Consider the following 27934-nt stretch of genomic DNA (forward strand, 5'->3'; position numbering starts at 1 on the left):
AATCTTTTTTTTTTAATTTTTATTTTTTACTAAGACATTTGGATAGTCACAAAGCAAAGAACCATTATTTTACAGAACAAGGCATTAAGGAATGAGGGATGCTTGAACAGACTTCATAGAAAGGATTAGTTCTCCACACAAAGCCTTAAAGACTGCTTTAATTATTTTAAAAGAAAACTCTTGTATGTGAGCAATATAATACATACATAATAATAAAGGCATTCTTGGGAGCATGGGGGATGAGGGAGAACAACCACCACCCAGAAATGGGAGATATGAACATGGAGTCCTGTACGAGTTTCATAGGAGGAAGTTCAGATGAAATCAGGAAGATGTGTACAGGTGAGCCCACAGGCTAGCAAACCTGAATTGAGCCTTGAGCTCCCCAGTATCAGTGGCTGGGCAGTTTCAGGAGAGGGCAGATTTAGAAGCTGCCTCACCAGAGCTCCTTAGCCCCAGTATCCTTGCCAGGCCAGTCAGTTTTCCTCTTCACGGCTCCTCCTCTGATCTGGTTCTTTCCCCAATCCTGCTTCCAGTTGCCCTACCCATGTTCCCCATCACCACTGGTTCCCAGTCCCAATCCCACCCCCCAGGCTCTTCATCTAAACTAGTTCCCTCTCCTCTCATCCCAGTCTCTTTGCCCAGCCAGTCCCAGATCTCCCCCTATACCCTTGTTCCTTGTCAGATGTCTCCCCATCTCCTTCCACTGGTTCTAAGGCCCAGGCCCAGACATGCCAAACCCACAGAATAAACACAGAAATTGGGCTTGTTTTTGGCTTAATTGGCTTGTGAGTTGCTTGTTGGTTAGCTTTTGGCTTGTAGCTTCTTTTTATTGAGCTGGGGGCTAAGATTCTCTCTTTGCTCCTGGCTAGAGCTGTGTGGCATAATAGCACAGACACCCTTTGCTGCTGGCATAATGGAGGGGTTGGCAGGCCAAATTTGAGCAAGGAGCATTGAAGCGTGGGCATTGTGACCTGGGTCCATGGCATTGCAACGCTGCTCAAATTTGACCTCCCACTTTTGCAGTCTTTCCAGCACCAATAGGTAGGTGGCAGGTTTTCCCCTCACCCAGTGAGAGGGACATGCAAAAATCCACTATTCCACACAATAAACACATACATTAATTACTTACTCTGTTCCTTCATCAGTCCTTGCAGAACCCAATTCCCCAAAATCACATTTATACCAAAACAGTACTTATGCTGAAGTTGTTCTGTGGGGTAAAATAAAACTTCAGTATGAAAAAAGGTTTCTTTTTGTAAATATACTTTAAATGGAAACCTTAATGAAGGATATTGTGTCAAGTCTGTCTCTTCCTCCATAGAAGGTTCAATGGTGAACTTTGTTCCCATATCTATTCCAGCGACACCATCGTAGGACCCAACCACATCAGCCACACCATCAGGGCTCATTCACCTGCACATCTACTAATGTGATATATGCCAGCATGTGCCAGCAATGTCCCTCTCCCATGTACATTGGCCAAACTGGACAGTATCTACATAAAAGAATAAATGGACACAAATCAGACATCAGGAATGGTAACGTACAAAAGCCAGTAGGAGAACACTTCAATCTCCCTGGAAATTCAATAACAGATTTAAAAGTAGCCATCCTTTAACAAAAAAAACTTCAAAAACAGACTTCAAAGAGAAACTGCAGAGCTACAATTCATTTGCAAACTTAACACCATCAATTTGGGCTTGAATAGGGACTGGGGGTGGCTGGCTCACTACAAAAGCAATTTTCCCTCTCTTGGTAATGACACCTACTCATCAGTTATTGGGAGTGGACCACATTCACCCTGACTGAATTTGCCTTCTCAACACTGGTTCTCCACATGTAAGGTAACTCCCTTCTCTTCATGTGCCAATATATTTATGCCTGTATCTGTAATTTTCACTCCATGTATCTGAAGAAGTGTGTGGGGGGGTTTACCCATGAAAATTTATGCTCAAATACATTTATTAATCTTTAAGGTGCCACCGGACTCCTCATTGTTTTTATTCAGCAATGATAAGGCTGAAATACTGTAGAAGCCAATATTGTAATCCCAGACAATCTCTGCCATACATTTGCTTTATTTACTACAGACATATTTGTTACTTTGCAATGTTTCCCAGTATGTTATCTGTTCATCTGGATTAATTCCATGGGAGGTAATCAGTCTGCTGTATGTACAAGGAGAAAATGGGACTTTATATACATTAAACAAATAGTTTTCAGGTGGGGGTACCATATTAATTCCCTCTTGTTCAAGACAAAGAGCTACATAAATATCTTCCAAGTATATATACTTTACTTTTAAAGATGTCTTGACAATTTTTGCAGCCAGGGCTCCTGATAAAACATACCCAGTTCCTGAACAAAAATTAGGGTACCGCTCAGCTGAGTAGACTTCCTTTGGCACGTACCATTTGCTTTCATTATTTCGATGAGGCTGACCATTTCTTATAAGGTAGCCAGTGAAATAATACTGTGAAGAAGGCATAAGTGGTTTTAGGAGCCTTTGGATTAAATATTCTGTATTAACAAAAACATCACTGTCTGTTTTCATGACAAAATTTGCATCACCACAGTAGGTGGCAACCCACTTCAAGCCCATTATGGTTTTAAGAGTTAGGTTCTTGTAGGTGTCCAAAAAGTCTTGTTGAATGATGTCATGATATTGATTGCTTTCCCTCAGTAGGGCTTCATTTTGCTCTTTGTTGTTAGCACCCAACATAAATAAGCGAACAACCTTTATTCCTGGAACCACAGATTCGTTTCCCCAGGTTTTCCTGATGGCTTCCCTGTGCTGCTTTTCATCAGCTTTTGTTGCTATTAATAGTATTAAAAAAGGAGTTATTTCATTACATATATCTCTTTCATTAATAACAAACCTAAAGGACTGAATGTAATTGAGTTCACTAGCAAATGGTGCTGCATTTACAGTTAGTCCCCCTACCTTCCTATTTAGTAAGAATTGTTTGAAGCTAGAAACAGTGCTTCTGAAGGAAATGTTTTTTTTTGCTGTCACAGGTTTGTCATATTCTTTGGCAGGAAATGCAGATCTTTTCATTGAACTCAAATCAGTGTTTTCTTTAACTTTGATTTTTGCTAAAACAGCAAAGTACCGGTAATTAAAAGTCTTAGGAATGAAAAACAAATATATCCCTATAAAACAGATGGAGCCAATCAAGAAAATACACATCAAGGAGCACCTCCAAGAAATGAGAAAATATCTTCTATAGTGGGTCATGTTGGAGTTTTTCAAATTGATACGGAACAAACTGCTTTCGGTCACACAGACATCTGAAGAAGAGTGTTTGTTCACAGCTGATTGGTTTCCTCCATGACAAGTTCAGATGACCAAATCATTTTATATCATCGATTCTTCAGGGTTCTTTTAATTAAAAATGTCCCCTAATTTACGTTCAGACTATACACTGTAGATTGGTCATTTTCTTGTCAAAAGAACTGGTATTCCATGTGTGAACTTTACTGATACCTTCATTTTCCAACTTTTCTTTCTGAGGATAATACAAAAACAAAATTATAAACAAAACACTTATTGCCCTGTGCAATTTATACCAAACTTTACAAAACTGGTCAACTTTTATAACATGAAAAACATATAGCAGCAATGCAATTTCAGTTATATCCAAAATATAACTCCAAATGTTTTCCATATCCTATACGTCTTTCCATTAAAAGTGTGCCTTTAACACTTTCTTTTATACTGAGAGAAGAGAGCCCATAACAAGGAAATATTGAAGAATATAGAGCACATTCTATTTTAAATATGTATATTTACAAAACATGCTGAAATGAACCATATTTGCAGTAATAACAGAAACATCTTGACGTATAGATGTTTTATCTATCTATGTCAATCATAGGTCAATTTGATATGTACTCAAGCTCATCACCACCCTGCAGGTGAAAACTACATGACTGTATCTTCAATTTTAGTTATAATTTGTAAGTGTTTATATTCCTTTTATGATGTCATTGTATTTTTAAGTAAAGCTGGTTGAAGTTTTTCATTTGAATAATTTGTTCACCAAAACAAACTGGATTATACAAGGGTCAGGTCTACTTTGGTTAATTATTTTGGATGAATAAAAAAAACCAGCTGGAAACATTGAAACAGTTTGTTTAGGCACTTCTGAAACAAAATGTTTTGACTTTTCTTTTCAGTAAGCTTTTTCTTTTCAGAATTTCACTGAATTTTATTTAAAAAAATATATAAAAAGGAGGTTAAAAACAGCAGAAATGAAATATTTCGTTTTGGGTTGAAAAAAAATGTTTCCTTTGACCTGAAACTTGTTTTTAACTTTTTCATTTAGTTGGAAAGAAAGTAAAAATAAATGAATAAATAAAGCATCTTGTATTATATTGACCCAAAGGGAATTCTCTCTTCTTTTTTGGTTCAAGCCACCAAAATGAAAAATTGGCTACTCTCTCTGTTCTGCTTTTATGTGGATTTTGAGCTCATAAAAGGTGCTAGACACTGAAAGGACTAGAGCTACGTAAATGACTTAGGTAGTCAGATAGAAGTCCTCTATCCACAGGCCCTGGAGATTATGGGTAGTGGTAGTGTAGGTTCTATCACCTCTCTCCACTCTATGCCTTAATTCCAGATGGACAGCCTCTAAGGCTTGAGGGTAATTCTGTGTCCATTCTGTAGTATGTAAAGGTCAAAGGATACAAAAAACATATCTCTAGAATCAAAAAGCTTTGTAGATACACAGTTTGCAGTGCGCTAGAAAACTATTACAGCAAAGGGTATGACATGAGGAGAAAGCTAGGCATATTACCTGTATTGAACTGCCTTTCACAAACTAAAAGGGCAGAAAATCTGTGAGCTGCATGAGTTCAATTTTGCTGAAATAAATTAGTTCTCAGCCTGTATGTTCTCCTCACAGAAAGTCAGACTATGCAGAGAGGAGATGCATAATGAAAGTCAGCACTGATGCCAGCAAAGGTTCAGTAAAGGAAACAGACTGGGTCCCTACAGTGGGATCCCCCAGCACCGGCCAGAAGGAGTGGCAGAACTCAGTCTAGCGTATAGTTCCTTTCACAATCAGCAGGAAGCCTGGCTCAGAATAATCCGGAATGAAGTAAGGGGGTAAATCCTACCCCAGTGGCATTAGACCAGATTACCCCTGCTTTTAGCTCAGAATGCATGTACTTTGTATTGTTAGTATTTATTATTATTATTATTCCCCTCATAGGAGAGGATTCTGCCTCTCCTTCTGGAGGATGGATAATTTGATCCTAACTCTCTGCTGAGACCTCTATCAAGTTTAACATTTTTGATGGTTGCTTTTTTTATGGTATGACTTCATTCACAGATTTTAAGACCAGAAGGGACCATTATGAGCACCTAGCCTGATCTCCGGCATAACAGGCCATAGAACCTTATCCAATAATCCCTGCATCAAGCCCATAATTTCTGTTTGCGCTAAAGCATCTTCCAGTAATATATCCAGTCTTGATTTTATAACTTTAAGTGATAGAGAATCCTCCATGTCCCTAGATAAATTGTTCCAATGTTTAGGCTAGTTTCAGCTTCAGCTCCCAACCATTTACTTTAACAATAATTCATTAGGAATTGTCAACACCAAATCATTTCACACTGAAAGCCATCAAAGAGGAACCATGGATTTTCTATCACCCCTTACCTTATTCAGAAAAAAAAAAAAGAAAATGAAATGCTTCTTTTTCCATTGGCAAAACCCTGAGCATCAGAAAGAAAAGCATAGCGATACTAAATGAAGGTTCTGCCAAAAGTCATCCTTCTGGAGAGTTGGGGAAAATAAATAAACAAACTTTAAAATGTAAATCAGATACCATCTTATTTTATAAAGATCAAAAAACTGGCAGCTGGTCAGCCATCAATGATACAGAAGAAATTAAAATTTTAGGATCATGCCTGTTTCTTATTGTCTAAAGTACAGAATAAGTACAGAATAAAAATCCACACAGTTCTCACCATTTTGGATTTCTTACTAAAAACACTACCAGGCTTCTGCTTTGCCATCTTATTTATTCATTTTAAAGCAGCTTGTCTGAGATTTGCTTACAGGTGATTTTTTAAATAAGATAACTTGTTTCCTCTGAGCAAATAAGGAATCCTAGCAGCTCTTTTAGAATAAAAACAACAGCAACAACAACATAACATTTTAGAGCAATGTTTCCAAGACTATGTGCCTGAAGCAATATTGAAAAGCTCTTATTCAAAAATCATGAGTTAGGCTTCCAGCAGTCATGAGATTAAAAAAAACCAAAAACTTGTAGAGTTCTTTTTTATTTGCCATCTGACTTTTGCTCCTTCAGGGTTTGCATTTTTCCACAACCATGTGGGGTAGAAGAAACTTGCTTAAATATAATAAACAAACACATTTTTTAAAAATGGAAGCTGAGATTCTGGTGTGTTCCCATGATCCCAAGGCCGAGGTACTTAAGAAGAAGAACACACCAGATATTGTCAGATTTTAACATGATAAAGTTGCAAAAGTTGACAACTCTGCTAAACTTAGGCTCCAAAATCCATATTTAAGACTTTCAATTCAAATGGTCTAATTTTCAACCATGTACCCTCTCATTTTCAGCAGCAGTACTCTTTGAAACATCAGACTACTTTTATATAGACACCGAAATATGAATTTAGGAGCCTAAATTGAGGTACCCAGATTTGAAAGGTTTTAAAGGTTATTTTATAACAAATATACTTTATAACAAACGGTAATTACACATCTAAATAGATACACAATTGCACTTGTCTGTCCTTTAATATTTTAAATAAGTGGTGCTTACTACCAAGGAAATTACTGTATAAATAATTTGAAGGGCAGAAAATTATTGGGTAGATGTATGGGATGGTCTCATCTAGTTAAATACACAAGATGAACCATGAAACAAGGCAGCATGGGTCAGCTGATAGGCCACTGGAGTGGGAATTAGGACACCTAGACTCGATTCCTGGCTCTGGCCCTGACCTGCTGTGTGATTTTGGGCAAGTAGTAAAATGCATTTGTAATATGCACTGGGACATTTTTCTCAGTGCTGAATATGGGAAGGGGATCATATGGTACCACCCCCAACTTGTAGATTAAAAACCTTCACTACCGGATTTGCAATCTCATTTGCCAGATCTTTTGATATTCTGGGACAGAGCTCTCTTGATTTGAGCATATTAAACTCTATGAGTTTTGCTTCCACCTGGGATGTGGTAATTTCCATGTCTATACATGCATCCGTCAAAGTGGGTATTCACCCACGAAAGCTCATGCTCCAAAACATCTGTTAGTCTATAAGGTGCCACAGGACTCTTTGCTGCTTTTACATGTCTATACAATCATTCCCATTAGCCATCTTGCCTTTGCTCCCAAGTTTTGCACTATCATCCTTATTGAAAACTGAGAAATAATATTAATTTAGTTTTTGGGCCATAGATAGTTTATCATTAATCTCTTTGCTATTCTTCCTGCATAGCAGCCCTGCTTCTTTTCTTGTTCTTGTCTTACTTATATGGCTAAAAATCCTTTTATTATTTGTTTTAATTTCCTATGGAGTGTGTAACTCTGCTTGTCTTTTGGCAAATCTCGCTTATTCCTACACTTTCTGACTGCCAAGATGTAGTTTTCTTCATTGATCAATGCCTCTTTCCATTCCTTGTAGGCTCTCTGCTTATTTCTAATATATTTTTTGAAGTGGTTATTCATCCAGTTAGGTCTGCACCGCTTCCCTCCAAGGCTTCCCATTTCTTTGGACACAAATTCCAGATAGTTTTTGAACCTTTGATTTAAACAAATTCCAAACTTCCTCCACATTCAAATCCCTGAGCTCTTCAGTCCAATTGACTTCACTGACTTCCACAATTCAGGAAAGATATTGACAACTTGAAGTACATTCAAAGAAGAGCCAAAAGAATGATTAAAGGCCATGCCCTATCCTGACAGACTCAGGAAGCTCAATTTGTTAAGTTTAACAAAGAGAAGTTTAAGAGATGACTTGATCACAGTCTATAGGTACCCACATGGCAAACACATATTTGATAATGGGCAGTTCAGTCTAGCAAAGTAAGGGAAAACACCATTCAATGGCTGGAAGTTGATGCTAGCAAATTCAGACTGGAAAAAAGATGTACATTTTTTATGTGAATGTAATTAACCATTGAAAGACTTTACCAAGGGTGATGGATTCTGTGTGTATTCTCCATCACAGGCAATTTTAAAAAAAACAAGATTGGATTTTTTTAAAATATATGCTGTAGTTCAAAAGGAATTATTCTGGGGAAATTCTATAGCCTATGCTATACAGGAGGTTAGACTAGATGATCACAGTGGTCCTTCCTGGCCTTGGAATCAATGAATCTATCTAGTTCCCTTAATTTCACAAAGTCTACCCTTTGGAAATTGAAATCCTTAATAACTGACCTGTTTTTGATTATCCTTCCATTTCATTTAAACTGAATCACCTCCTGATAACTCTGTCCAAGATTATTTTCTATAACCAGCTCTTCTGAAATGTCCTCACTACTTACCAAAACTAAGTGTAAAACAGCATCACCTTTTGTTGGTTCAGCGATTATTTGGTGAAGAAATATGTCTGCTATCACACCCAGAAAAGTCTAAGTCCTACCACCATTAACAACATTTTTTCTCTAGTCTATATGTCGGAAGTTAAAGTCTCCCATAATGGCAATTTCCAGTAGCAATTCTTTCTCTAATAATATTAATGAAATCTCTGTCCACTAGTGGATCCCTAACACTAGCCAGATAGAACCTCTTTTACAATCCTTCTCCAAAATGATTTTGACCGAAACCAGCTCTGTTTTATCCATTGCATCATTTATTTCTTTATAGTCTACTGCATTATTGATATAAAACTCTACCCACCAGCTTTATTTTTATTCCTCTGTCTCCTGAAGAGCATCTGTGTTTCAGTCACAATTGCTATTCCACTAAGGTTTGGTTATCCCTATATCATCTTTCTTCACCAGTAGTTCTAGTTCTTCCATTTTGCTGTTTAGGATCCTCACATCAGTGTACAAACATCTAATTTGTTTCTATCTGACAACCCAATTTCCTAATTTTTGAAAAATCAAGTTAGTCTCACTGGCCACCAGTCTTTCTATTTTTTATACCAAATAATTTCACACACTCCTCTCGGAAGGTTGTTTATGTGCATAAACTACACTGGTGCTCACATTTACAGAAGCATTTATGATCCAAATGAAAAATCCCCAAAGCATTACACTGGCTAAAAGAATTGCAGGCCCAAAAAGATTAGCCCCCAAGTTAAATTCTGCATTCTCATCCTAAGACACAGTAGTGACATCAAAATTCTGCAAAAAAGGGTGTTGGGGAGCAGGGCAGGGGGGGTTAGCAATCTGGTTACCAGACAGTAATTAGGCAGTTAGACTACAATCACATATAGGAATTATTACAATGTGACAGATTATGAATAATTAATAATTATAGGCATCATCATGGAGCCGTGGAATGCCACCTCTGGGTAATAGGCAGGTATTAATCTTGTTATGATCACTGGCAAAATATGGTTGGGTATCTGATATGTTACATAAACATGGGACATAAAATCCCCAACCCAGCTTCCTATTTTTTTTTTGGATGCTCTTGGGTTCCTGAATTGGTGTCAAATGGATCCATGGCCTTCTGAGATGTTCCTTAATTTAGTATTCTTCTGTTTTTTCCTTCTCGGTGCTGTAAATATGTGATACCACCTTATTAGCTTAAAGATCTAGCTGAATTTATTTTTCGGTGCTGTGCTATTATTATAATCAGTGGCTTTTATGTACAGATGGCTTTTATGTACAGATATAATTGAATATATATATTTCATTCACAAATCACGCCAAACTCATAATGAAAGAGAAGTGTTCCATAGGAGAAACTTCTGGGTAGCTCACTTTGGGAAAGAACCTGTGATCAATTGATAAATAGTGTAAGTATGGGATTATTAATAAATATCAGCATGGAAAGTTATAGTTTCATTATTGACCTGGCTATAGAATTGAACTTCATAGGTTTTGCTATACAAGCAAGGATGCCATAGTAGAGAAATGGTTATGAATTCACAGAATCACTGATATTTTTCATACAAGTGTTATTTCAAACATCAAGCCCTTCTGAGCATTGCAGGTTTGACAGATTTCAAGGGATTTTTGTTTGGAATATAAAAAACGAGTATGTCCACCCGGTGAACAAGACTGGAAATATTTTAAGGCAGCTTATGTTTGAAAAATACATTGTCCCAGGAGCACTGCCCGTAAGCCACAGGCGTGCCCAGCATAAATAGAACTGACTGTTGGAGGGATGAGGGAACGGCTCTGTGTCCATAATGCATTCATCCCAAGTTGCACTTAGCCATCTGATTTATGTTTTACAATAGAAGCTGATTCAGAGGTAATTGAACAGATGCAGAATGTCTAGGTAAAATATTATTATGAGCACAAGTTTAAGAGGGGATTCTAAGGTGACAGTTTAAAGTTGTGAATGCTGGCACAACATTTTAAAAAGCTCTCATATCACGTATATTTCAGTTCTCACCCAGTTACAGAACCAAAAAAAAAATTGCTTTATTGACTATAGCAGTACTTCACCTAACAAGAACTGCTAACCAGAGTGATACAAAATTATAGGAAGATGGGACAAGTAACGAGAATGTGATGCATCATGAGGGAGCCTCCAAAAGTGAAGACTTCAGCTGAAATCTGACCCGAAGCTTTGAATCTTCATCTGCTCCTCCCAATATTCTGTTGTGAAGTTAACCCATCACTGCTGGTGGCAAATGAAAAAGAAATGGCTGTGACACAAAAGGCAGAAGGACTCAGGCAGCATGAGAGTGGTCAGATATCGAGACGACTTTCAGACCTTGTGTGGAAAACAGCAATAAGCGGTGACACTGTTCCAGGGCTACAATTCCAAGGGTTCAAGCAGTTATCAAAACTTCTTGAGCTTTGCTTTTGTCACTCACCATGTTCCTAAAAGTCCTCACTGGGAACAGATAAGTAATTAAAGGTTCCCAATTATGTAGATTGTTAGTATGTTATATTTTAGTGTTTTATTTCATTGGAGTTTTTTTGTTGTTTTTTGGGGGTGGTGATGGGAAATGATGTCTCTTGTCTCTGTTTTGCACTTTACTTAGCAAATTAAGGGGAAAATAACAGTTTCTGAACAGTAAACATATATGATGTTTTCTTTAGATTAATCATATGTACACTGTGTTGAAACGTGTACTTAAAATCATTCAGTCAGCAAGTAAATGTATTAATCTGAATGTTCTATGACTGGGTATTTGGAAGTGAACTGAAAGGAATCACTGGATTTTAACACAAAAGGATTTTAACACAAAAGAAGATAAATATAACTAAAAATTAGGAAGATTTCATTCGTAGTGTGTCTCCATATGTAATTTATATAGGGGATCATTGCTACCAGAAGCAGGATCTTTAGCATTAGGTGTTGTATGACCGTGTAGATAGCAACTGCAAGAAGAAAATATAACCAAGGATAATAAACAAGGTAATGATCATACAGATAGTACTGAAAACATTTTTTTAGTGTAATAGCTTTGCAAGATAACGTTTATGCTTTACTGGATAGTTTCATTTTCAATAATTTTTTACATTAATATGCCACTCTTCATTCTTTTGTTTTCCTATTTCTTCCAATGCTTCATTTACGTCATAGCTTCCTCCACTTTATTACACATTAAAGTAGCCTGATGAAAATATTGCATCATCTTGTCTAAACAGATCCATTCTGTTGGACAACATATATGCACAGAGTAGCACACAGAGCTGGTAGGAAAATTTCTCTATATGAATTTGATATAAAATGCCTTTTTTGAAAAAAATGAAATTTTCAGAGGGAAAATTTCAAATTTTCTGAAAATGTTTCATTTTTTGTCAGAAAAAATGAAGTGATGGCTTCCTGGCTGCGCCCAAAAAGTGAAATTGATAACAAAACTTGCAAGAGGACACCTGACATGCTGAAAAATTCCACTTTGGTTCTCCTGAAAAAGAATGTTTCTGATTGGCCAAAAAAAAAAAAAAAAAGAGGTTTTTACTTTTCATTCTGAAGCAGGGCAATTTCCCACCCCATCCCCTGAACATTTTCCGCAGGACATACTTTCCATTTTCAGGCCAGTTCTACAAACAATCCCTGCCCTGCCCTGAGGAACTTGTAATCTAAACAGACAAAACAAAACCAGTTTGAGGGGAGAGGTATTATACCCAAACAGAATTAACAATGTGATGGAAGCAAATGAGGAAAGATTCCGCCCCCGGCCCAGTATTTACAAATGTTTCACTAATATTGTAGAAGGCAACAAATCTGACCATGGTATGTTGTACTACAAAGTCACCAAATGAAAGAACAATTAAAAACAAACAAAAGCAACAACAAAAAAGCAACATCTTACTATAGTTTGATATTAAAGTATAAAATACAAAAGTATCACCTAAACTAAGGGCATTTTGGAATTAGAAGCTTCATATCTTCTGCCCTCCCAAAAGATTTCCCACCCAACTTCTGATCCACGCAAATACTATATTCTTATGCGATCAGAAAAGGTCACTGTATGAGGGAAAATAGCATGCAAAGAAATCTAGATGAAATATTTATTACAAAACAGTTTGGCAAAAGTTGGCCATTTTTTAATTAGAAAATTTTCAAGGAAAAAAACCTGAACAACTCTGATACCGTATTAAAAGGATTTTTTTCCCAGTAATTTCCACCAGTTTGAAGAATTTCAGCCTATTGGTTTGTTCAAAGTGTTTTATTTTTCTTTGTTTGTTTTTATGCATGTTTGCTTATTTCTTACTAGCACTGTGCAATTTATGACTGAATTTGTGTTTCTCTACCAAAACAAAAGTACTCAGTAAATACATTTCAGATTAAATTATTTCTGTTTGTGGATATTTCTACAAAGAATTCATATGAATGTCCAAAAGCAAAATGAATGAAGGGCTCACAAACATGGCGAATCAAAACTTGGTACTTAGTGTGTGAAATAGTTCACAAATAATTTTCATCACTATTTGCCCATTTTTACATGCAAATATATTAGGGTAACAGCAAAGCCATATAGCAAACTGCATGTTACACTGCTTATGTATATATAAATTATCACTTCAAAATATGAGAGCAGTTTTTCTATTAGTAATTTGCTTTAGTTATGTGAGTTGACAATTGACATTTTTTTCTTTGTGCATTTCCTGAGCATGCTGAACCTGATTAGTATAATTGTCTTTTGCTTACCTTGTTTTTATACCACTGTAACTTTTTTGGATGAAAGCCTGGGCCCATTGAAGAGATGACAGCAAATTCCTAGAACATATTCCTTAAAGCAGCTTAGGACATTCATATTTCACAGTTTGATAAATAATTATACGATTGGGTACAGCATTCATGTTACTGACCAAGGCTGTATTCATATTTGCAAATGTTCATTGTACTTTACACATTGCACTTTTGACTCTTAAAATACTCTTACAGATAGACTCAGCACCAGCTCTGTCTTTTCTATTAAAATCTTTCACAGAAAGAACACTACTAAAATTCATTTTGAAAACAAGAAACTTTCTTACTTATGTAGATTCACACCGTAGCTTAAGCCGATTTAGAGTGCATGCAGGTTTACTCTTCTGACTCAGGATTTAAACTCAATGATCATACAAACTGACAAGGAAATATGGGAGTGTTTATTTATCAAGGTTGATTTTTTTTCCATGAGTGGGTGGGACCTACAAGATAAAGAAAATTCTATTTAATTTTGATAATGCTTTGTTTTCTTGTTTGTTCAATGCCTGAAATAAGAGAGAGGTTAAAGTTTAGTTGAATCTTGCTTATCTGAGGATAGTGTACTTCCTTAACTTTATCTCTGTTCTGCTATGGTTGGTACTAAAAATTGTAGAGTTTTTCTTCTATGGAATTTAGAATTTTTCACACTGCAAAATTTTTTTTTTTTAATCCAAACTGGGAAATTTAAGATTGCTTTCACTGTGATCTCAACGTAACAATCAGTGAAATTAGAACAGAATTTAGCCCAAGATCCAGTAGGGTACTTAAATTCATGTTTAACTTCAATGGGAATATTCACATACTTGTAGTTAAGAAAGTGCTTACTATTTATTTGTATTAGGGCTGTAATATACAATTGTAGGAGTTTTGTTGTTGTTTTTTCTGGAAACTGGGCAAGGACATGCTCCTGGTCCCATTGAGTCCCATTGAGTCCAATCAGTTGGGGATCAGAGTGTAGAATTACAGTGTAATACAGCAGATGACGGAATATTAAATATGTAGTGGGAAAGATCAGCTGTAGGACACATACCATACTGAAGAGCTGTCAACCAGATTTCAAAATTGAGGAGAACAATTTCTGTCCATCTCTAAGGCAAGCTGTCATGGGTCTACCCTCACTTGAAACTGGGGGGTTTCAAGGTGAGGACCCGCATGCCACCATGTCAAAGGTCTCACCCCCACTTGGAACTGTTGGGCTCCAATGTGGGGACCTGACTTGGTTTCCCTCTAAACTAAAATCCTAGTTTAGATCTAGTAAGCTGCCACCACTCAATTAGGAAATGTGAATTGAGACACAGTCCTTCCCCAAAATCCTAGGGGATTCCAAGAGCCCCAAATCCATGGAGTTCTTACACCCAGGAGAAACAAACCATTCCCCCTGCTTCCTCCCCACTCCCTTTTCCTAGGAGAGAGATACCTGATTCAAACGGCTTGAATCAAACCCAGGAGAAACTGTCTCTTCCCCCCTCACCTTCCCCTGAATTTCCACAGAAGAAGGAATTAACCAAGTCCAAAGAAAAGAAAAGAATTTATTAAGAGAACAAAAAGAAAATACAGAATCTCTATGAGCCCAAGCTGGACACTCATAGGGTATAACCTTATCAATCTCTGGAGAGAATCCCCTCTCCCCCTTTTCTCAGTAAAAGCAATATCAGCAAACAGGAATAAAGCATTTCCTTTAGCAAACACACAATTGCAAATATAGAAATCAAATCATAAGACTAATTCGCCTTTCTAATTAATACTCACTATTAATTAGTAGAAACTACTCCAGGAGAACTTGGAGACATGACTGGTCTCTTTTAGATTCAAAAGAGTACTCTAGACAAACAAAGAAAACACAGACAAAAGCTTCCCTCCACAGAGATTTGAAATTATCTTGTCTCTGATTGGTCCTCTGGTCAGGTGGTCACCAGGTACTACATGTTAACCCTTTACAGGTAAAAAGAGCCCTTAACCCTTAACTATCTGTTTATGACACAAGCTGTTATCAGAAGTGAGATCTAGAAGCCAGACAAGTTAATTGAATTTCCTTTTATGTTCCTTTGACTATCCCACAACTAAAATGGCTAAATAAAGGGGTAATGGAAGATACTGTAATATTTGAGTAGAGCTGAGATACTAGCAGAAAAACATTCCGCAAATTCAAATACAGAATTTTGATTTTATTATATATGTGACCCTTTGACGTTTGCTTTACATAGACCTTACATTACTTGATCTTTACTAGCATAAATACTTATGAAAAATAAAGGTTAAGCTTGAATATTCATCAGAAGTTGATTTTTAATTGTGTAGTCAGTTGTAAAATTGGCAGGTCATGCAATGTCAGTTAGTTATAGTATGTAGGTCACACAAATATTAAACAAAAATGATAATTTGTGACTAATGTAGTGAAAAAACTCAGCATGAATTGCAAATACATATAATGAATGAAATTATATGGCATTAAATCATATAACCAAAAAGTTTAACTTTTTTATTTAAAGCTTTTAAAACACAAAACACACTATAGTCATGAAATTACATTACAAAATATGGAAAACAAATATATCCAATTTCTAGGTAAAGTCACGACTCAACCAGCCAAAAATCACACACACAAATCTGTTCAGTAATTCAAATTCTGATTGATTACATTAAAATTAGATTCTTAAAAGTTCATGAAAGTCATTCTTTTCTCCACACTGCACGTGTGGGCAACTACTCCATTATTAGCTTTTGAGCTATACTATAGACATAGGAACTTGTAGCTGATTGGAAAAAATCGACACCTAGTCTGCATAAACTTGTTAGATAAGAAGAGGACACCTGTCAAGTTAAATCTAGATCTGAATTCACATTTCTTCATAGTTCAGATCCACAGCTCTGCTTTGTATTTATCTCTAGCACTCAATACAGCGTGAATGCTAGGAATGTGTTTGGGAGAAATAGGAATTGACTCAAGCCTAAAGCTATACAAAGGATGGAAGTTCCATTTTGTGAAGGATTTTGAAGTGTCACAATTTGGCTTTGCTCTGAATAGGCATGAAAGCAAACATGTTATAACCTCTCCATGAAGGGAAATTCTGGAAAAAAAAAGTGTTTCCGACTGATCAAAATGTTTTGCTTCTATTTAGACTGCTTAAATTTTGTATTATATTATAATATATAATATAATACAATACATTTTTAAAAAATGAAAATCAAAATCTTTCATTACAAAAATGTCAAAATGGGATGTTTCAATATTGCTAGGATTTCTCTCTTCCCCACCCCCAACTAAGATTTCTATGAAATGAAAGTCTAGTGAAAGTGACCTGATTTCAAAAAGCAGTTCAATTTGGACAGACTATTCCAACAAAATATCTCCCAAGGAGTGGAGGGAAAAGAAGTTTATTGTGGGGAGCAGGTTTCTTCCTCACTTTTTAAAGTGACTGCAGCTTTAACCTTTCCCATGTACAGCAGGACTGCAATAGCGAGCAGGTAGCATAGATATTTTGGGGACTGTACCTTTTAACAAGAGGAACTGTCCCTCTTCCCCGCCACACACACAAGTTTCTCTTCAGTCCAAGCCCTAACTACTTCAGTACTGTCTCGCTTTATAGTTTCTCCCACTGTACCTATATCTGTTCGTTGCAGATGTCAGTCATTCCCTCCCTCATGCAGTGTTTTTCTGTTTCCCATTTTGGAAGCAGGAGGTTTTTTGGCCAGACCAGCAATGTACTTCAAGGTGTTTCATGTGGATGAAGCTACTTTAGATGGGGTGCCTCAGTGCACCACAGTCCCTCATCTTGCTGAGGCGAGCAGCAACTTGACCAGTTTTAAAGTGAGTCAATGGCTCAGTTAAGGAGAATCCAGCCACCCTCGTGCCTGGTCTAGCAAGAGCTCATTGTAGTGTGCACCATCCTATCTTGTACATTCTACTGCTCAGGGGACAAGAACTAACATATGTGGAGCCCAATGTGGCCTGCAGACACCTAGATATGTGGTGCATGGAAACTGGGTACAGGTCTGTGCTGCTCCTTGGATCCAAGCACTCTGTGCACAGTGCATGTTGGTACCTGCAGGCTGAATTGAACATCTGTTCTGGTGTGACTGAGGGGTGGCCAAGACAAATTTGAAAGGCATTGTGATTCGGCAGCTGGAGGTGTCCATGCATAACCTGAAATGATGTCCTCCATCATGCAATTCATCGGGACCACCATCTATGAGTGCCAGTGTAACACACACACCTCCTGGGTGTGGTGTTCTGTCCCATCTAGTAGCACCGAGACCACTTGAAGAGAGAGAGAAAATGAGTCTGCTCTACAGCCAGTTGGCTTTCAGCTCATGCAGTAGAGGCTTATGTACTAAGCTTCAGAGGCCCCAGGTTCACTCCTGCCCGCAGGCTACTGGGGTCTGCTGGTATTACACTAGTACCAATTCTGGGACCAGCATTGGAATTGCTCCAGACTATTGGATTATCATCTTCAGCTGAGTTAAGACACTTTGCTCACCTATGAAATGCTGCCAGGTCTGGGGTGAGATGTGGCACCTGATCAGCAGTAACACCACACAGCAATTTAGGACAGGATGTGAACAGGACTTGTTTATCCAATAGGAGGGGTGTATGTGGGAGCGATGATTTAGGGGTACTGAATGCAATTCTCCACACTGGAATTTGGCCAGGAGAATGGGGTGAACACAGACACCACTCTGGAGTCCACATGCAGCAGCCCATCTGCCTAGTAATACCAGAAACGGTAGGAACTTCAGAAAGTTCTGGGTCTAAACAGAAAAAAAGGATTCTGTGTAGATATAAAATTTCAATGAAGAAAAATACACCTGGATAATGCCTATTGGTGGCAATCCTGGTAAAGCCTTTTGTACTTTGGATCAATGTGAATTCATTATTGTGGACACAGAGGCAAAACTGACTTAAGACAGCATTAAGCAAATGATGGATACAAGAAAAAAGCACAGGTCAAAGGTCTGAAATTCCTTGTCTCTTCAAACACTGAAAGTGACAAAATTGCAGCATGTGAAATTGCAACCATTTATCACATAGTTAACCACAGCATTGTTGCCACAGTCCATGCTGTTGGTGAAATGGTTCACAATTCTAACATTGTTAACAAATTGCCTTGTGCAAGAACAAAGCAAGAGCTATTAGTGACCACTGTTTTGGCCCCAGAGTCTGTGAGGGATTGTTTACAGGATTAAATAACATCACCACCAGAACAACCCATGTATTTCTCTGTAGCAATTGATGCCTCAAATAATGTAAATCAATTACAAAGCAATATGCTTACAGTACCACATCAGATGGCATTCAGTAAAAGTTGCTCGACTTTTATGAAGACTATGATGAATCTGCAAGTGGCATTCATCATGCTGTAAAGAACTGCCTAGAGAAATACCAGATAATGTTAATTGTATTACCACATACTCTAAGGCAAATATGAACATTGGCAAACACAAATCAATATTTCTGTTATGTACCAAAAATGACCACATTCTGAAGGCCAACTGCCTGGCATACATAATCCACAATACTTACAAACATGCAAGTGATCACCTGTCAGTCAACAAATGACACTGTTGAAATTTTACAACCATTTGTGTGTGTCCACACAGGTCAGAGAAGAACTCAGAAGTGGAGTATTTTTTTTTTTTAGTTTATTCAAACTGAATGGAAAGTAGTACAGTAAAATGTGAGTACAAGATGGCTATCCCTTAACATGGCAATTGACCAATTCTGAGAAAGTGGCCAGAGATTACAGTTATTTCAAATAACTAAGGGAGTCTTGCTAAGTAACTTTAAAGAAGATTTTCACCAGAAATAGCATCTATACTGGCATTGTGGACATTTACACATGGAAAAAACACAAAGCAGTTTGTGTCTTCAACAAACTTGTGAAGAAGTTGGAGGAATCATAGCTATGAATTACTGGTGTGCAAGCAGAGATGTACCATTTTAAGATGAACATGCTAAACCAGAAAGATGTTTTTTTATTCAAAGCCAAACTGATGGAAAAACTATTTCTACAACAAAAAGTGAAGGTAAAACAAGGCTTTATTAAGTTTTATGAATCTAAGCTTTTGAACACTGATAACTGGATTGATTTCTCTTCTGACAACGTAATGATGAAGCTGAAACCCATTAGACTCTCTGGGAAGCTTAGTTTCTCAGACCTTGAGAATGTAACTAGCACTCAAAATTAAGGAAACCTCTTTGAGGAATTGTGCGCCAGATAAGATACCACTGATACATCAAAAACTGAAATTTTAAGTGTCAGTGAAAAGTGGATGGATGTGTTTCAGAAGCGTGGATATAAAATTGTGAAAAACTTGTTTCAAACGGTGTGCTTTCTACTTACTGTACCAGAATAAAATGATTTTGTAGAGAGGATTGTTTTTCTTGTTGTGGAATAAATGATCTGATAATGGAACAGATGCAGCATAGATTTAATTAAAAGCAAATTCCAAATTTGCATAAACTTGCAGTTATCTTCCAAAGATTTTCTTCATCTCCACACAACAGGATCAGGAGTTAGCAGCAAGAAATACCCCTGGCAAATGTAGATGAGTATGGCTTATTAATTATATAATTATTATTAGTAGGTTCCCCACACCTCAAGTTTCAAAGGTCAACATCCCTGAGGGTGGGGGCAGAAATCACTACCTCTTCAGGTGCCATTGGGGTTGGGGGCTAAGAAATCTGTCCCTTATTTTTTAAATATAAAGTTGGAAACCCTATTCTCCAGGTGCCCTTATCAGGGCAATACCTCCCACTCACAAGCATTGAGTCCATTGTACAAAAAACAAAAAGACTACCCGACATCAATAACGAGCTCCTGGCTCTCTAGGTCTCCAGAGCACAAGGCTTGAATCAACATTTGAACTTTTGGGTGCTTATCCTAAGTAAACACACCAGGGTTCAAACATCACAAGGCACAACTCCCCAACTGTGTGACATCCAGAATGAAGGTCCAGCTCCTCATCTGGTATAAACCAGGGTAGCTCTACTGACTCCCACTTTCACTTACCACAATGTTCAGCAGCAGCCCATGGTTTCAAAAGATTTGCCTGCATGTTCTTCCCTTGTCTTTCACACCCTTCTGCTCCCTAAATGCCACCAGATGTGCCGCTTCACAGCCCTCTGTGTGTTCTTAACAACCACCCATCTCTGTTCCTTTTGCATGCTGAATCCTGTGCTTGCGATACATTTTCCCAAGCTGCCCTTGCCTGGAAGTTACTGTGAAGTCCTCCAGTCTTAATGACCACACCCAGCTGTGTACAAATTTGTGTCTTGTTTGTAACTAGAGCTAGTAGTGAGAACAATCTTTGTGAAAAATTGATGACAATATTTTTTTCTTCTTCATTTTAGTTAAAAACTTTTAACAGTAAATTTCAATTTTCCATCATAAAACTAAAAACTTCAAAAAACTCACCCTATATTTTTAAGTTTTCTGACCAAAAAATTAATGATGATGATTTTGTGGAAAACAGACATTTTACACACACACACTTTTGATGAAAACCCAATTTTTCATTGAAAATTTCCCATGAGCCCTACTTGCTCTAGCTGTGCTTTAGGAGCTGATCTTTATCTCACTTCCATTTAACAGAGTTTTGCTCTTAAGTTTCACTAGGTGCATGATTATGTAACCCTTCTGCCAGGTGCAGTTAGCAGCAACCATGGTTGGATTCAATATCTAGGTGTTCCTCTTAACAAAACAAAATAGATCTGGCTCAAGCCCCTCCCTGGTAATTTGGGAAAATTTAGCTCTACCCTGGGCACTTCTAAGAGGCAGTACTTTCCCACTGAGTCTGTATAATAAAAGATAATTTTTAATAAAAGGGAAAAGGGCACCCAATGTTAATTTGGGAAAACACCAAAACCACAGTTCAAAAGTGTCTGACCATAGGCAAACGACCACTCCCCAGTGTGTTGGGCAGTGTCCTTTGCCTCAGTTTTTTGCAGTGTGAAACAAATGTTACTCTTCATATCACTCCCTTCTCTCTCTGCTGTGCCCAACTCACAGTTGGCTGTCCTTGGTTAGAGAAGACCCAGAGTTCAAAAATCTATTCACAGTGGTTCATTTCCCACCCCTGTGGCCAGCATTGAGCAATGCTTCTTCTGCTGCTGCTGGCTCACAGCTGCTGCTGTCTTTGCTTCCGCTGACCACTTCCTCTATGCCACTGCCCTTTATGAAGTCACATTGTGAGGTTCCATCACTTAATCCACCTCTTAATGATTTTAGCAAGTAGTGGAGAACCTCATGCCCAGTGCAGTTTCTGTGTTGTCTTTCACTGCAACACTGTCTCCACCAAAGGTTTAAGCATTAGCCCCTAGACCAGGTGAGCAGTAATCTTGTTAGCTCCAGGAATTGCCAACCAAAACCAATTACTCTCAATTGAGTCTAATCAGCAGATTTTGAAGAACAGTTTCTTTTGAAAGAATCCAGAACACCCCTGCTGTAAGTGGATGTAGTCTGGTAGATGACAACATGGTGTCCAGTCCTTGAAACCATTACTAATACTCCTGCAAAGTAGTCTTGTGCATGTGTGAAGTCCTTATTCATGTGAATAGTTCCAGTGAGGTGAAGTTATTGGGTGAGGTTTATTTATGTAAGTAATAGTTTGCAGCAAGGATAAAAAATACTAACTGTTTAGGGGACATTAAAAACTCCTCACTTAATTCATATCTAGAAGCCAAGAAGATCCCACTCACTTGATTTTAGTACAGAGAAAGCAGGCCAATCACCTGTTCAATTGGGGTTGCTTTAAAGATAGTGCTTTGGATTCTCATTGGGGTTCACAAACATGTTCTCGACCGTTTATAGTCAATCCGCATACACATATTTCAAGTTCTTTTAGTGGGACTAATTGAACATTCTCGGACATGAGAGCAAAGACCCACTGAATGGCCTTATCTACTCTCACATGTCCTTTAGACAGATTTCCTGACTGAGTAATTTTCCCAGTGCGTGGTAATTCTTTACAATCACCTTGCTTGCTCTGATGATTGCCTGAGCTTTTTTTAGTGTCCAGTAGGCAGCGAGAGCGGTTTGCTCACACATTTCCAGTTTGCTTCTGGACCTGTTAATGCTCTGCTATAATAAGCAACAAGTCTTTCCCCAGCACCAGTGTCCTGTGTAAGCATACTAAAAATACAGACATTCTTAACAAAGTGGAACTTGCTGTTAGGGGCAGCCAAAGTAGGTGCCTCCATTAATCCTTTTTTCAGGATTTCCCATGCATTAGTTGCATCCTCTCTCCAGGACCACTGTGGTCTTTTAAGTAGTATAGGGGACCTACCTTCTCTGCGTACCCAACCATAAATTCTCTGCAGAAGTTAGTGAGCCCCAAAAAAGATTGCAAAGGTTTAGTATCTACCAGCATAGGGAGGTTAACAACACACTTCACCTTTTCCTTATCCATAGACCTTCCCCCTATACTGAGTCGAATTCCAAGATATTGCACTTCTTTCTGTTTAATCTGGGATTTAGAGTGGTTAAGTTTCAAGCCGTATGCTTAGCAGCTAGTCAGTAATACTTCATGTTCCTGTTCTGTTTCACTGACTATTAAAATGTCATCTACCTACTGGACTATTCTTCCCGTTTGTAACAGTCCCTCCTTCTCTAGCATATTTCTCACTACAGTATGAAATATTGTGGGTGCGTCACAGTACCCCAATAGGCAAAACATTCCAGCAATATGGCATACCCTGGAATACAAAAGATGTTCTGTATTGAGACTCTGGGTTTAAAGGTGAACTCCAAAAGCCATTTGCCATGTCAAGTACTGAGAACCACTTCATGTCAGGGGTTAATACCTCCAACAATTCTGGGTAAGCAGCTACTACTGGTGCCCTCCATTTGACAGTTCTGTTTCACCCCCGATAGTTAATCTCCATGTTCCATCAGGTTTTTTGACTGGCCAGATTGGTGCCAAGTTAGGCGCTTAAAACCTTCAAATTATTTTTTGTTTTTCCAATTCTTCTATAACTTGCCTTAAAGAATCTTTTGCTTCCTGGGGTATTGTTTAATGTATGGAAGTATGTCTCCTTCTAATGTAATGGAAGTTTGTATTTTTCCCGTATCTAGGGAGTCCGCTGCACAGATGGTTTGAATCTCAGCCCACCAACCTTCCCAGCTTTCTGGGGCAGGAGGTGGCTGTTTGGGCTTTATTGCTTTCACCGTCTAGTAGCAAGTCCCACGGGGATCAGGTTAGCGTCATTTGTAGCTCTCATTACAGTGAGAATTTGTCTGATACAAATATTTGGGAAATCCAGGATTAATCCCAATTGTTTGATACTTTCTGCCCCAATTAGATTTTCTCTCCCTGCAACAGCACACTTCTCCTGAATGGTATGTACACCAAACTGGAGATGGAGGGTTTTAACGTAATATGTTTGCTTAGTTCCTGATATGCCCTGTATTTGTACGTAGTACACAATTGGATATACATTAAATACATCTTTTACTATAGGAATTCCAGACCCAGAGTCCAATAGAAAATCTGCAAGCCCATCCCCGACTCGGATACTTAAGCAGGGGTGTCCCCAGACATCTATTGTCATGGGTTGCCGAAAAATGCATTCTGAGTTGCAGGGCAGGCTGGCCTATGCTACTGGATTACTAGCAATCAGGTCATTCAATCCAGACGCCAAGACAGTCACCTTAGCCACCTTCATCACTGCCTTTTCTTCCTTCTTTTGAGACTCCTTGCCAATCATACATGCGTATAGCTGCGCCCACAGCATCTCATTCGCTCCTTTAAGGTCTAAGTTCCCCTGTTTCATAACTCCAGGTGATACCCATTCACTGTCTCTATTTACTCTGCTACCTCAGTTCATTGCACAACCTCTCCAACCCCAGCCATGGCCACGGGGAGAGCATCCAGGACCCTCTGTTTTCCACTGTCCTAACTGTGTTCGCAGCTCCTTGACAGGAGTTCCTTCTGCTGTTTATCTGCAGTCTCCACTTTTTCAATCCATTCATTCCAAGGTATGTCTCTGCCTCCATTCTCACACCAAGCATTCATCCATTCTATCAACCAGAAGGCAACACCTCCAAATCAAGTTGATTCAAATCCTTGAGATTAGTAACCCCTGCTGTTACCCTAGTATACATTTGTATGCTGTCAGCTAGATTGGCTGGAGCCTCTCCTGGCATTCTTGTAATTCCTTTAAGTGCAGCTAATTTACTCAATAACTTAAAATGTTTTTGATCCACACATTTAACCATTTGCATAACATGATCATCAAAACCAATGGTATGACATTTCAGTGGTCCCAAAAGGGTTTGTACTAAAATTGGTTCCTGAAACATGTCAATTCCCACCACCTTTAACAACTGTGAGCACTGCCATAAACTCATTACAATTCTCAAAAGGTGGGGGGCCAACAGCTCCAGATAATGCAGTTAGTTCAGTAATTTTTAAAGCATCAAGCCTGGCTGTTAAGCCGCTAACTCGAGGTGGGTGAGGTGTATATGTACATTTGGGTGCCAGATTCATTTCTCTTTCTGCATAATTGCCACAGAGCCATGGCTCCCTTCAATTGTCAGATAATTTTTTTGTTGCAGTTTCCATTGTGTTCCATAACCTCAGTGAAGATGGAGCATCAGCTTGAGGGGTAGCATCAAGGGTAAAGTGGGGTGTGGCCGGGTGTTAGGGTCAGGTTCTTTGGTAAGACTTTCTCTCCCATTTTCCCCCTTTCTTCTGTTTTAACAGGAATTGATCTAGGTTTTGGAGAAGGTTTATCCTGAACTTGGTTCTCATCATGTGGTACTGTAGCCCCTGCCCACGAGTCAAGAAAGGATGATCCACTGGGTCATTCTACATTTCCCCATTGCAGCATCCATTCCAATTATGCCATGTTCCATCTTTCAATTTAGCTAGGACTGCCTGTTTCCATTTCTGTTCCCATACTTCAGGTACTGTAAAAGCATTCGAAGTCTGTTGAGCTACAGAGGACGGTATCTTTTTCTTTTGCAGGTTTTCCACAGCTGTCTCCATTTTTTTTTTATTTTCCTGCTTTATCTGTTCGAGCATATCATGAGTCTGGACCACCCGTTGCTTGGTTAAAAGAGCTTGGGCTTTCCAGCGCGCTCGACTGCTTGGATTGATCCCTCCAAAACCTTAGTTATCTCTTCTACTTCCCTGTTTTTCTCCATTACTTGCCTGGCCAGTATCGTGGCATGTTGTTTAAGCCATCTTACTGCCATAGACAATAATTACAAAATTCTAGCTTTTTTACTTTTGTTGTTATTTTTAGAGCTTCTGTTTGTACCATTTTTTTACATATGCCAGTCCATGTTTCCCCGCTTTGGAATATGTTTCTAGTTGATTGCTTCTAAGTGAGTCCATGATTCTGGACAGAGAAATCAATTTCATGCCCTTATACAAAAGGCTTTGATCTTATTGGGGGCTGGTTTGAGAGTTTGGATTGATACTGGTTGGTTAAAATCAGTCAGGTACTTCTAGTAGGCACTGGTGGGGGTTCCAGGAAGTTTCCACTTGGTACCATGTCGTCCTAACCTTATTCTGGACTTTTAAGGATAATTTTGAATTGGTTTAGTTAGTGTTGCGATCTTAAAAAAAAAATCTGCATAGGATAGTATGTAATGGTAGCAATAGGTTGCAAAACCATATTAGCATTCATCCATATTCTGTGTGATATCAGCCTTGCACTCAGATCTCTCTCTTCCTAACAAGAATAGTAATACATTGCATAGAAGATTTTGCTCAGGAACCATTGCTCATTATGAACACTCATACTAATGGGTGCATACACTCACCAACTATGCCACCATTCCAATTCTTTTGAGATTTGGCCAGACGCCAGTAAACCCCTATGCAGTATCAAATCTTTGGGGACCTCTGTAATGATTTCTCTAAACTTCTGATAGAGAGAATCAAGGCATCTAAATTTATTCAGGCTCCCCTGCTTTTAGCTATAAGTTTTCTGACATGCACATGTGCTAAGCCTTATCCAGGATTTGGATAATTTTGTTGACAGCTATGTATATTGAGGAAGGCAAGAATTAGGCCTTCCATGACAAATTAGTGGGATAGCAGTACAAATTGCAGAAGGTGAGGATCCTCGTGTTCTAGGAATACTGGTGATTTTAGTTGACCCTGTCATGAATAATAAATCAGACAAGTTAGGAACAGAGAGGATTACTATGGTACATTTAGCAGCCTAGACATTATGTGCAGCCTGCTTTAAAATATAGAAGCCAGAGTTGTCAAACTCATACGCTCAGAGGTTATATTATTCTAATTAGGTTTCTGATGGACAATTAAAAAAAAACGCATGCAATTTCTTAATATAGCTCTAGACGATATGAGTAAATGTCTTTAATACCAAGGATCTCCACAGTGATCTTGCACGAGCAGAATTTCAGTCTAAACTTTGAGCTAAAAGATCACACCTGTTTAAAGATGCAAATAAAAGGCTGACAAAAAGCACAAAGCTCAGTTAATATCATTTAAAAAATATCAGTTGATGATCAGACCACAGTATCTCAACTACACTCTTCAAGGCTGAACTGATTGAACACACACAGGACACCTGCAGTACGGAGGAAGTAACATGCTCATTATTAATGCCTTTGTTTCAATGCCTCGCCTCACCTCAAAAGAGGCAGGTCTATCAGGGGAGGGAAAGGGGCTGACTCCTAACCCAACCCTCTTGTTCCAATCTCAGGATGGTGTTAGACGGGAGCTTGCCAGGGGCTCTTCACCTACCTCTTTTCCTCCAACTGTCCTGGCAGGGGTAAAAAGGCATTCACAATACTAGTGCTGGACTGGGTGGTTTCCTTTGAGCAGCTCCCTTGACTTGCCACTCAAGGTAGGAGGGGAAATGGGAGTGAGGCACTTCCCAGCTCTGCAGGAGGCCTCACTAACACACTCTCCTCCCTTGACGGTGGAGAACAGTCTCTGCAGGGGCGTGCAAATATTTTTCCTGAATCAGGGGCTAGCAATTTATCTCTTCCCATCACTTTTTGGTACAGTTGAGAAAGCTTCCACCACTTCCCATTCACCAAGTCCTCCCAATAACCTTATAATTGTTCCCTATTGCAAAAGGGATGGTTCTGAAAGAGATCACATGGGTTGTGCTCATCTCTGAGGCTTGTGGATGTTTTTCAGTCAAGAGAACACCAAGCCTACTGTTGATTGTGATGGAGAGAGCTTTATTGCCACATGAAAATTCCCCAACCTTGATTAAAATGGAAATACTAAGGTGCTGGTGTTAGACTACCCTAACAGGGCAGATATTACCAACTTCCATGTCAGGTTCAGGAAACCATACTAGGTCCAAAGGCCTCAATATTTTTATTCTATTTACAAGGGAGCTGAAGGACAGCCTATGGATCTGGCAGCAATTTTTAAAAGGATATCCCAGTGTCTCATGCTGGTGGTCAGAATCTATTTTGGGGGAAGATTCACTTCGATACTTTTGGTAGTATTGAATTTGGTGTATTTTTTATTGGAAATTGCCATAGGAGAACTGGCCCTCCACAAGGAATTTTGGGGTGAAGGATCTTCTAAGCAATCATTGTTTTTCACTCTGATGGCAGTTCTCATGTGGGGTGAAAGATTCAGGAATCAGCAGGTTTGTGTCTGGTTTGAAAATCAAA

The 27934-nt window shown here is 38.5% G+C and overlaps 1 protein-coding gene across 6 annotated transcripts in view; it reads right to left on the bottom strand.

The window, feature by feature from the left end:
- Nucleotides 1–1680: 1680 nt before the first annotated feature.
- LOC123375381 (beta-1,3-galactosyltransferase 2-like) overlaps nt 1681–27934 on the bottom strand; it is a 185447-nt gene continuing 159193 nt past the window's right edge. For 5 of the 6 annotated variants that reach the window (XM_045026207.1, XM_045026203.1, XM_045026205.1 and 2 more), the window contains one exon: nt 1681–3512. In XM_045026207.1, coding sequence (XP_044882142.1) covers nt 2081–3241 — 1161 coding nt within the window. In that variant the 5' untranslated portion in view covers nt 3242–3512 and the 3' untranslated portion in view covers nt 1681–2080. Of the gene's footprint in view, nt 3513–5669; nt 5784–27934 lie in introns of those variants that run through there. The other variant, XM_045026208.1, reaches the window with a different exon arrangement.

Source organism: Mauremys mutica, chromosome 8 (genome assembly GCF_020497125.1).
Source record: "Mauremys mutica isolate MM-2020 ecotype Southern chromosome 8, ASM2049712v1, whole genome shotgun sequence".
NCBI lineage: Eukaryota > Metazoa > Chordata > Testudines > Geoemydidae > Mauremys > Mauremys mutica.